This window comes from Engystomops pustulosus, chromosome 2 (genome assembly GCF_040894005.1).
Source record: "Engystomops pustulosus chromosome 2, aEngPut4.maternal, whole genome shotgun sequence".
In the NCBI taxonomy this organism is placed as follows: domain Eukaryota; kingdom Metazoa; phylum Chordata; class Amphibia; order Anura; family Leptodactylidae; genus Engystomops; species Engystomops pustulosus.
Window position 1 is genome coordinate 195,172,773 of NC_092412.1, and position 12,028 is coordinate 195,184,800.

The 12,028-nt window shown below is 41.3% G+C and overlaps 1 protein-coding gene across 4 annotated transcripts in view; it reads left to right on the top strand.

Annotated features, from left to right (window-relative positions):
• Positions 1-12,028, top strand: part of LOC140119077 (uncharacterized) — a 34,403-nt gene that overhangs the window by 15,289 nt on the left and 7,086 nt on the right. For 2 of the 4 annotated variants that reach the window (XM_072137717.1, XM_072137715.1), the window contains exons 1-2: positions 382-512; positions 3,734-3,814. In XM_072137717.1, coding sequence (XP_071993818.1) covers positions 417-512; positions 3,734-3,814 — 177 coding nt within the window. In that variant the 5' untranslated portion in view covers positions 382-416. Of the gene's footprint in view, positions 1-381; positions 513-3,733; positions 3,815-12,028 lie in introns of those variants that run through there. The other 2 variants (XM_072137714.1, XM_072137716.1) reach the window with 2 other exon arrangements.

The following is a 12,028-nucleotide window of genomic DNA, read 5'->3' on the forward strand; positions in this document are numbered from 1 at the left end:
GCTCCATGTACTATATGTATGTACACAGATCTGCTCCATGCACTATATGTATGTACACAGCTCTGCTCCTTGCACTATATGTATGTACATAGCTCTGCTCCATGCACTATATGTATGTATTCAGCTCTGCTCCATGCACTATATATATGTACACAGCTCTGCTCCATGCACTGTCTATATGTATGTACACAGCTCTGCTCCATGTACTATATGTATGTACACAGCTCTGCTCCATGCACTATATGTATGTACACAGCTCTGCTCCTTGCACTATATGTATACATGTATGTACATAAGTCGGTAACATCACACACAGCCATATAGCCTTCCGCCACCCGGAGCGCTCCCTACACATTACTACAAGTGTAGCAGTGAGTGCGCGCTGGCTCCTCCCATCCTCGCATGTGATTGATCACATGGCCGTGACATCACGGAAGGTCCTTGAGCCCAGTACCGGGAGCATCTGCGGAGCTGTCATCTTGCTGCTCAGTGTCAGTGTGCGGGGCTGTCAGGTAGGAGGGAGACGCTCATCAGGGGGCAGGTGGCGTCTCTGCTGTGCTCTGTGCTATGGCCGCTGTATATGGGGAGGACATGACTTGCTGCCCCCTGCATGTATTGCTATGTGTTTACATTAGGCCTGAGTATGTGGAGGATCCCAGCTACAGACAGGTCACATGTCAGTCACATCTACCTCATCATGTCACATCTCCCAGTCACTTACCTGTGATCAGTGTAACTGCATGTCATACATGATGTCATTTATCCCATAACATTACTGACACAATGTCCATAACAAGAAAATCATCAAGAATAAATAATAAAACTTGTTATTTGCACAAATCTCATATCAGCGCGGTGTGTAAGAGGGTCTCAGGTCACCCGCACGTGGCGTGTATAATACCGAAGCATCCTACTAGGGGCAGCACAGTGGCTGAGTGGGTAGCACTTCTGCCTTGCAGCATGGGATCTGCATCTGCAAAGAGTTTGTATGTTCTCTCCGTGTTTGCATGGGTTTCTTCCGGGACCTCTGGTTTCCTCCCACACACCAAAAACATACAGTTAGGTTGTTTAGATTGTGAGCCCCATGGGGACAGGGGCCAATTTGGCAAGCTTTGTGCAGCGCTGCATAATCTGTGTGCGCTATATAAATAAAGAATTATTATTATTATTAGTGGATGAGACTTATACTCACCCCATTGACACACTGCAAAAATAATCCATTGATTGAAATGAATTCATTGTCTGTTTTCTGCTGTGGAAATTGCTGAAGATTATCCATATGGTTTTTCCATATCCCGCATTGTGGGAAGTTTTCCTTGTAGCGTGAGTAGCTGTCTTTAGAGTCTTAGCATGAGGATCAGGAAGCTGGATATACGCAGCAGCATCCTCGGGAACAAAATGTATTCTTTTGATTGGTTAGAAAGATCATAAATTCAATTGGACTTGGTGGCATGTGATCTGTGCTTCCCAGCATTACCCATACATACAGATCCGCGTCACTAGTGATGTATTGGATAGCTAACACTTAATCACTCTTATCTGAGATGTTTAGGATTTTCCCTGTATATATTGTTAGCATATTTCTTAGTACGGTAATTGAATTATTATAACATAAGTCTTTTTTTCAAATAATTACAAAGTTAGGCAATCTTCAGGCAAATGTGTGTTGCTTCCATAAACAAATGAAGAATCTGTGGTATTTATGTCACCAGTATATGGTCTGTGTGTCCTCTGTATGTCATCTGTGGGCCTACAAAAGGTTGTCACTAGCTGGTCCCAACCTTTTTAAAGAAAATATGTTCTCAATATCCATCATGATAAACCAGGTCACTTACTCATAGATATGGCACTGTGACTATGGTAATCTTCTTATATGTGTTATCTGTTTACATTGTCTCATCCTCCCCCATTTCATTAGCACTTCCCCCTCCCTCTTCCTGCTCACTGGAGTGCCAAGGGTGAGACAGTGTAACAGTCTGTAAAGCTAGATCACAGTGGGCCTAGGGTTAGGCTCATTAGCATAATTTTAAAAGTTGATTTTAGAATGAAGGAGGCCATTTATAAATATAAGAAGATTTCCACAGTCATGGTGTCTGGATCTATAAATAAGTAAATTTTGATGGTAGGTTACCTTTAAAGGTCACAAAATTTTGAAACTTTTTTTATATGGACAGAACACAGATGACATCCGTGTGGCATTCATATTTTTCATATTCTGATAGACTTTTATGGAAAGGCCTCTGCTGCAAGCATGGGCAGGAATGGAACCTGCTCTAAATTTTCTACCTCATCCACACGGATCTATGGAAAAAAAAAAATCTGTATGTATGTGTCCATTGAAATAATAATTATGTCAGTATGTCATCTGCTTAAAAAAACGGACAAAAACATTGCTCGTGTGTTTGAAGCCTTACATAAAGTTGGAAAAATTTGGTATTGTTTTTACATGGCAAAAAATACTGACACAAACCTGGGGGATCGTACAAACTTCCTGCATAAGTTGCCTCTGCTCAGATAGCCCAGCGCTACATGAAATGGGGGAGAGAATAAGTTATCGAGGCACTCTGAGGCCCCAGGTGAATTAGCATAATTTTTATAACTCTATATGGCCACAATAGCCGTGTGTAAAGTTATAATAAAAGAAGTCCTGAGACGCATGGGTCCTCTGGAACTTATTAGGACACATCTACCACTAGTAAAACTCAGATGTCCTTTGTGAGTGAAACCTGCAGCCCTATAGAGATCTGAATCAAAACACATTGGGGGTCATTTACTAAGGGCCCGATTCGCGTTTTCCTGATGTGTTACCCAAATATTTCAGATTTGCACCGATTTTCCCTGTATTGCCCCGGGATTTTGCCGCACGCGGATTGTGGAGCATCGGCGCTGGCATGCACGCGATGGAAACTTCAGTGCATTCCGGCGGGCCCCGGTGGACGTCGGAGGAACTACCTTAGTGAATCCCGGCCGGACCCGAATCCACCGCAGAGAACGTGCCGCTGGATCGCGAATGGACCGGGTAAGTAAATCTGCCCCATTGCATTCTGACAAACACGCACGAGCAATGTGTTTTTCACTGATCCATTGCCATAGAGAATATAGACAACATTCAGAATTTTTTTCCATATGTGTTTATTAAGATTTTTTCATATAATCTAGCAAAACTCAAACATATAACAGATGAGCAGAGCTGATAAGGCAGATAGTGATAGATGCCTAAGGATCAAAAGTAGAGATGAGCAGACTGGAACTATAGCTATGGCGTCCTCCGTTCACCAGCTCCGCCTATCCTATGTTGCTTAATGGATTGTAGTAGTGTAGATTTGTACCGTGTTAGCCATGGAGAGCAGAAGAAGAGTGAAGAAATAAAGCTCACCGTCAAATATACTCAGTTAGCCTCAAAAAGGTATCGCCTGATTTCTTCACTCTTCTAATGGATTGTAGAGCAGCCAATCGGGCATCTTTATGCTCATAACCAGTTTTCCCGTATTATCATGATAAGTGGAGAATGCCATAAAAATGTAAGTGGGCTATTCTCACTGCATGATGGGCTGTAGGAGGGCACAATAAGTGACTGGCAATGAGGATTTGCTAGATGGTGTACAAGGCATGTAGACTGTTCTACAATAGTCTCCTGATGTATGTAGTCATTTTAGTTAATACATTCCAGATCTGCTCGGTTATATGCTAGTAATGGTCATTCTAATCTTTCTGCCAAATTCTTTCCCCTAAGCTGGCCCTCCAAATGGAGTGTGAAACAGATGGAGAGAGCAGTCATGCTTTGGATGAGGAAATAAGCTGTACATCTTTACAGGTAACTTTAATACAATAATACGGGGCAGGTGAAGGTCTGGGTATAACTGGGTGCTGCTATAATGGCTGTATCTGGCTCTTCTATCACCATATGCTGTGTATGTACATAGTAATATAGTATATATAAGTCCAACCTTTAAGAATTAAATATATTATCCACATAACCCTTGATATTTCTGCTCTCCAGAAAGGCACCCAGGCCTCTCTTGAACATGTACATAACAACCTCCATAACAACCATAACAACCTCCTGCGGCAGAGAGTTCCATAGTCTCACTGCTCTTACAGTAACGAACCATTGTCCATGCCGATGGTAGAATCGCCTCTCCTCTAGGCTTAGAGGATGCCCCCTTGTCCTGGTCACAGGCCTAGGTATAAAAAGATCTTTGGTGAGATCCTTGTATATTAAGGTATTGTAATGAGGTCTCCCTCGGCCATCTTTTTTTCTAAACTGAATAATCCCAAATTCTGTAATCTGTCCTTGTAGTCTAGTCCCCCCATTCCCCTAAGAAAAATGTGACAGAATTTCCTATAGCATCCCTCACACACCTATAATTCCCCCTTGTCTGTGGCTTTTTTCACTGTACACACCACACATATGCAAGTATAAACTGAAAAAAATTTTTTGGAATACTTAGCCTTAATATTAACCTAGGGGTGGGTTTGCAACCACTACTCTTTAATAAAATGCAGTCTCCCCTAGTCAATATATTGTGAAGTAGCCTCTCCTCACTAATAAAATAGCCATCAGCAGCCTCCCTCATTAATAAAATTCCTGCAGCAGCCTCCCCTCAATAGTTAGATGCCTGCATTCGCCAGCCCTCATTAATTGTCCTCAGCAGCCATCCTGTGTTATTGAAATGCCCAGCAGCGTCTACCCATTAATGAAATGACCATAACAGAGCCCTCCCCCCATTAATATTTTCCAGTCGCAGCCTTGCCTTATTAATAAAAACAACACAGCAGAGCCCCCATTAATGGAATGTCCCTAGCAGTGCTTCCCCATTAATGAAATATCCCCAGCAGAGCCCCCCAATGCAGTGTCCCAAGCAGTGCTCTCTACATTAATTTAATGTCCCCTGCAGTGCCTCCCACAATTAATATAATGTCCCCAGCAGCAATTCTCCTCATGCATAACCTGACTCTGTGACTGTAAGATCCCGTCACAGCTACTGCCTGTGGAGAGCCCTGGTCCTGATTGGACCTCAGGGCTGCCATGATCGCCCCCCCCCCAAAGACAGCCGAAGGGGAGTGGGAGGGGCGATCTTGGAGGAGAGACCCCCAGAAGGACACTTGAATGCTGCAGTCACGTTGCCTGTGGAATTTAACAAGTTGAACACCCGTGATCAGTATTCTCTCCAATCGCAGGTGTTAAATAATCTGTGTTTCATGATGCCGGCCCAGCTCCGATTAGGAGCATCAGCTCAGCAACAGATAAATCAATCGCTGAGTGGTTAACCCCTTCCCGACATTTGACGTAATAGTACTGCATCGCGGGAGGTGCGTTCCCGCAAAATGCAGTACTATTACGTCAAGCTTCTGGCGCCGGCTCCTGAACGGAGCCGGCGCCAGAAGCTGCGGGTGTCGGCTATGTATTATAGCTGACACCCGCCTCTAACACCCGCGATCGGAGATTTCTCCGATCGCGGGTGTTAACCCCTAACACGCCGCGGTCGCGCTGACCGCGGCGTGTTAGAGGCATTTAAAGACAATTATAGCTGAATCGGACCCCCCCGCGGCGCTTACCGGGGGGGTCCGCTGCTCCGATCGCAGCCCCGGGACTGCCGGTGCCCGGGGCTGCGAGATCTTGATCCGTGTCAGTGTCTTACATTACACAGTGCAATACATCTGTATTGCACTGTGTAACCTGTAAAAAAGCTTGAACAAGTGATCAGAAGATCACTTGTTCAAGCTTAGATGTCAGTTACTGTAAAAAAAGTAAAAATAAATAAATAAAGGTTTTTTACAATAAAAATAAATAATAAAAGAAAGTGAAAGTCCCCCCAAACACCACATTTCCCTTTACACAAGTAATAAAGTATAAAAAAACACTAAATTACGAAAAAACCCCACTTATTTGGTATCGCTGCGTCCGTAACAATCTGTACAATAAATCCTAATCATAATTGGACCCGCTCGGTGAACGTGGTAAAAAAAAAAACCCAAAAACTTGCCAAAAATTAAAACTTTTTATCAAATTGCTTTACAAAAAATGTTCTAAAAAGTGATCCGAAAAAGTTACAAGCACCAAAATGATACCAATAAAAAGAGCAACTTGTCACGCAAAAAATAAGCTTACAACCAGCTCCGTAAACCAAAAAATACTATAATTATGAGGCTATAAAAATGGCAATACTAAAACAAATACAATTTTTTCTATTCTAGTTTTCCTTCAATAAAATTGGACAAATAAAAATAAAACTATATAAATGAGGTATCACCGTAATCGTAGTGATCCGTAGAATAAAGATAATATATTATTGTTATGCTACAGTGAACACCCCCCCAAAAAAATGCTAAAAATCCAAAACAAGAATTGATGATTTTATTTTCCTCCACACGTAAAAAGTTAATAAAATTGCTTCAATAAGCTAAAAACCCACTAAAATTAAGTTTTTTTTTACAGTGCATCTCGTCTCGCAAAAAATAAGCCCTTATTTGTCTAAATTGCTTAAAAAATAAATAAAGATTGTATAGCCTATTCCCAACGAGCGTTGTTATAGAACGGTGCAGCGGGTAGTGACTTTCCTACACCGGTCAGGGTAAGACGGCGGCTGTTCACTGCTCGGGGTAAGACGGCGGCTGTTCCTGACAGCCATCCATCCTGCCCCATGGACCAGAAGGGTTACGTCCCCCCCACACACCCCCAGTTTATTATCGCTGCTATTGGCTCATCAATTCAGACGAGCCAATAGCAGCGAATTTACTTATGACGTCAGTAATACCGGTCACCATGTCTGTAGACACGGTGATCGGGGCAGGGTGGCGGCTGTTCCTGACAGCCACCAATTGTGCCTTGCGGTCCAGAGGGGTTTTGTTGCCCCCCTCTGTCCATGTTTGCCGCTATTGGCTGGTCGATTTGGTCCAGCCAAAAGCAGCAATATTCGTCACAATGGGCATCGCTAAGGTGAATAAGAGCAACACTTGGCGATAATTTCCCTACTAAAACGAAGAAAAGCGCTGGCCGTGCACATTGTACAGATGATGCTGTACAACTTTTACGAGCTGTTCCAATGTGCACGTCCTGCCGTATCATTTCTCCGTTTTCAAGAAGAAGATATTAGGAAACTAATATTGGGACAAGAAGGACGGAGCCCCAGTACCTCTGGTTTAGATGTTCCTGTGTTTTGCCAGGGCAGCATTTTCCCGGTGAATTCTGCTGCTTCTAATGGTAGGACTCAATAAAGAGTCTGTTCCAAAAGAGGAGTTAGGATGGACACTACATACTACTAAGAGACCTGCGACACCTCCAGAGTGACAAAAGTTTAGTTGGTCCCTTGGTATATTCTACCTCCTTATACACTAGACATTCACAATTCACGCCCAACCTGTTGTGAATTAATTTTGGTAAAATTAATAATTGTAACAACTGTTATGTCCCGTTGCTCCCTATACCCCTCCATTATTTCATAAGGGTGCCACATAACGGGCACTGAACTTTCCAGAAATAATTGAAATTTCCATCTTGGACTCCATTGCACATCATATTTGGAAACCACCTGTATGTTCAAAATGATCATTTCACCATGTGTATTACACTACACCACATAATACACTTGCTATATTCCCCAAGGGGTGTACATTCAACAATTAGGGTAACTTTTCGGGTTTTCCTCTGTTTTGGTACCACTACGGCTCTCCAAATGTATCCTGACACATGTGAAGGATTTCTTGCAAATTTGGCCTCTAAAAGACAAACATTCCTCTTTTCCTCTACTGTGCGCCCATAAAGCATTTTATATGCACATGTGGGGTACTTCTACACTCGGGAGAAATAGTTTTACACCTTTTTTGGGGTTATTTAATATATTATCCCTTGTGGCTTACATAAATTAGGGGTAAAGTGACATTTATAGGAAAATTTTCACCTTTTTAATGATTAGGGCCTAATTGGATCATTCACCTGTAGGGGCAAATACATATATTACACATTGCAAAATTCTCTAAGGGGTGTGCATTCAAAGATTAGGGTCACTTTTCGGATTCTTCTCTGTTTTATACCACTAGGGTTCTCCAAATGCATGTCAAACATTTCTGTCAAATTTGGCTTCTAAAAGGCAAACATTCCCCTTTCCTTTTACTGTGCGCCCATACAACATTTTATATACACATGTGGGGTACTTCTACACTTGAGAGAAATAGGTTTACACATTTTGGGGGGTTATTACATTTTTTTTATCCCTTGTGGCTATATAAAATTAGGAGTAAAATGACCTTTATAGGAAAATGTTCACCTTTTATCTAATTAAGTCCTAATTAAATCAAACACCTTTACGGACAAATACACATATTACACCTTGCTAAATTCTCTAAGGGGTGTGCTTTCCAAAATGGTGACCCTTGTTGGGGTTCCCCTCTGTTTTGGTACCGCTACGGCTCTCTAAATGCATCCTGACACATGTAAAGGATGTCTGTCAAATTTGGCTTCTAAAAGGCCAATGCCCCTCTTTCCCTTCTGAGCTTCACTGCGTACCCATACAACATTTTATTTGCATGTGTGGGGCAATTTTATACTTGGGAGAAATGCTAGTACACATTTTTTGGGGTTGTTTCATCTTTAATGCCTTATGGGATACAAAAATTAGCCGTAAAAGTGACTTTTTTGGGAAAATGTTCACCTTTTTCCTTTTAGGGACCTAATTGAAGCAAACACCTGTAGGGGAAAATACACATATCACACCTTGCTGAATTCTCCAAAGGGTGCACTTTCCAAAATGGTGACACTTGTTGGGGTTCCCCTCTGTTTTGGTACCACTAGGGCTCTCCAAATGCATCCTGACACATGTAAAGGATGATTGTCAAATCTGGCTTCTAAAAGGCCAAAGCCCCTCTTTCCCTTCTGAGCCCTACTGTGTACCCATACAACACTTTATATGCAAAAGTGGTGCAGTTCTGTGCTTAGGAGAAATAGTTTTACACATTTATGGGGTTGTTTAATCTTTTATCCCTTGTGGCTTACAAAAATTTGGGGTAAAAGTGACTTATTTTTGAGAAAATTTTCACCTTTTTTCACTTTTGGGGCCTAATTGAATCAAACACCTGTTGGGGAAAATACACAAATTACACGTTGCTAAACTCTCCAAGGGGTGTACTTTCCAAAATGGTGTCTCATGTTGGGGCTTTTCTCTGTTTTGGTACCATTATGGCTCTCCAAATGCATCCTGACACATGAAAACTTTTTCAGCCATATTTGCCCTGCAAAAACGAAACAACGCTCTTTCCATTCCAAGTGCCCCCCTGTGCCCGTACAGCAGGGTACAGAGGCAAAATGGGTATTGGCATACTCAGGAGGAATTGCCCTAAATATTGTAAAATGCATTTTCCTTTTTAACCCATTGTGAAGGTGCAAATTTTAGTGTTCAATGAATCTATTGTGAGATAAAATTACATTTCTCTAATTTCACTTTCATTTATCTTTCACCCTCATGAAACGCTCAAAGGGTTAACAAAATTCCCAAAGGTTGTTTTGAATATTTTGAGGGGTGTAGTTTCTAAAATGGTGTCATTTGTGGGGGTTTTCTGTCATGTAGGCCTTATAAAGTCACTTCTAACTAAACTGACCCTCCAAAAGTAGGTTTTGATGATTTTCGTGAAAATCTGAAAAATTGCACCTAAAGTTATAAGCCTCCTAACATCTTAAATAAAGGAAAAGATGTTTGAAAAATGATGCCAAGTTAAAGCAGACATATGGAAAATGTTAGTTATCAAGTTATTTTAGTGATATGACCAACTTTCCAAAAAGTAGAAAATTTTGAATCTGGAAAACATTGTTTTTCTCAAAATTTTTGCCAAATTTCCATTTATTTCATAAATAAATACTAAATATATTGATTAAATTTCTCAACCAGCATGAAGTACAATCTCAAAATCAACTGGATATGTTAAAGCGTTCCAAAGTTATAACCACTTAAATAGACACATGTCAGATTTTAAAAAATGGGCCGTGTCAGGAAGGTGAAAAGTGGCTTCAGCGTTAAGGGGTTAAAGGGCATCTACCACCAGGATAAAGGGTTGTAAACTAAGCATACTGACATACTAGTGTGTGCCCCCTCTTGCAGGATTTTCTCTTCTTTTAGCTTTTTATGCCTTGTTTTTTTTTGGGGGGGGGGTTGTTTTGGTTTTTTTTATATAGAAAGGTTTTAAAATTATTCAAATCAGCCTGAGGGGCTCCAAACTCCATAGGTGTTAATTTTTAAAGCCTTTTTTCCTTAAAAACAAAACCATAGCTTAAAGAAGAGCAGATCCTGCCAGAGGGGGCACACACCAGCATGTAAGTGTGCTTGGTTTACAATCCTTCATCCTGGTGGCAGATGTCCTTTAAAGGGGCTGGCCACTTTACCTGAGAAAAGGAGACTTTTCTTTATATATATATATATATATATATCAAGAAAGCAGAGCAGAACTTCTAATAGATATTGGTATAATATGTAATATCCTAATATCCTGTGTGCTAACATTTAGGTGGTCACTTCTGTTTTCTTTATAACCTTTGCTGTTATAGGAAAGCATAAAAGCATAGCAAGACAGATAGACTAGAAATATCCTGTGCGGCAGCAAACTAATGGCACATCATTATACAGTAGAGCAAGGATAGATTGCAGCGAATTACACGGACTTGACCACCTTTTACTAGGGCTGTGTACATAGGGAAGGAACAGCACTTAATATTTCCTGACCACAAACAAAACCCTCATTCCTGTCCAGGTACATCTAAAAAAAAAAAACTTTAGCCATAAAACTTTAGCCAATAAGTCAGGGAAGAAACAATTCCCTTTTTAACAAATTTGCCAATAAATGCCACCTATATCGAGGATTGAAGGGAACCTGTCAGGTTTTTTTTCCCCACTGCCCCCCACCCATAACCTGCCAAACAATCTGTTAATGTGCAGATGTCACACATTCATTTATATAGATGATCGAACTACAACTTGGATTATAAATTTAGTTTCTAGGTAGAAGTGCTTTGTGGGGCTTTACTATAGCCCCCCCCCCCCCCGCTCCTGCTTCATTTCCTAATCCAATCCTAAACTTCATTGCCCGCACTGCACTTCTCTCTCGCTTTACACCGCCTGATTCACAGAGTGCCTACTTACATAAGCTTGCACAGGTGAACTGTGAAGAAGCAGTGCATAGCCCATGGTAAAAAAAATTCTGATACAGTATTTGAAATTTTTTTTTTCTGTTAGTGTTTCAACGCAGAGAATTATTATATTTGGGTTCAAGGGGCATGATTGTGTTTGTGTATTTTTATTGGCATTCTAGGTAAAAGGGGTTAATTTTGCTTTAAGTTTTTTATAATTCTTTTAGACGCCTTGGGGTACTTGAACCTTAGGGGGTTCTGATCACGCATAAAATATACTGCAATACTACTCTATTGCAGTATATTGGCATAAAACAGGAAACACCTGTGATTAGTGGCACTACGGATAACACAGCACTTTATGGATAAAATCTGCACAAAATGAATCGGATATACCCTAAACGCTGTGATTGGCTATGATAAGCCATATGGCTCACCGCGCAGGCTCGAGGTTTACTGTGCGGTGAGCTGAGGTCCCAATGAGAATTGGCATAAAGTGGGAGGGGAAATAATTGAATATTTAGCTCCAGGGGCCGAGCAGAGACTTTTGCAAATGAGGAGGCAAGCGTTGAAATGCGGCATCACCCCAGAACTTGCCTAGGACTTTTGGCAGAGAACCAGGTAATCTATATAATGGGATATTATGGGAACGGATGGGAGCAGAGCTGTCAATCAGGGTGTCCTATAGTGTACTATGCAAGGCCTATTCAGACCTGTCACCAGTAAAATTCTGACTACTGGTAACAGGTTCCCTTTCATAATATATCTGTATTACAATATTGACACAACATAGAATACTTACTTATAGTTACACCAGCAAAGAAACAATACACAGAATCAACCTGCTATTGCTGCCTACAACCACAAGATGGCAGTACACGTCAGGATGTGACGGTAGGAAAAGATGGAAACATT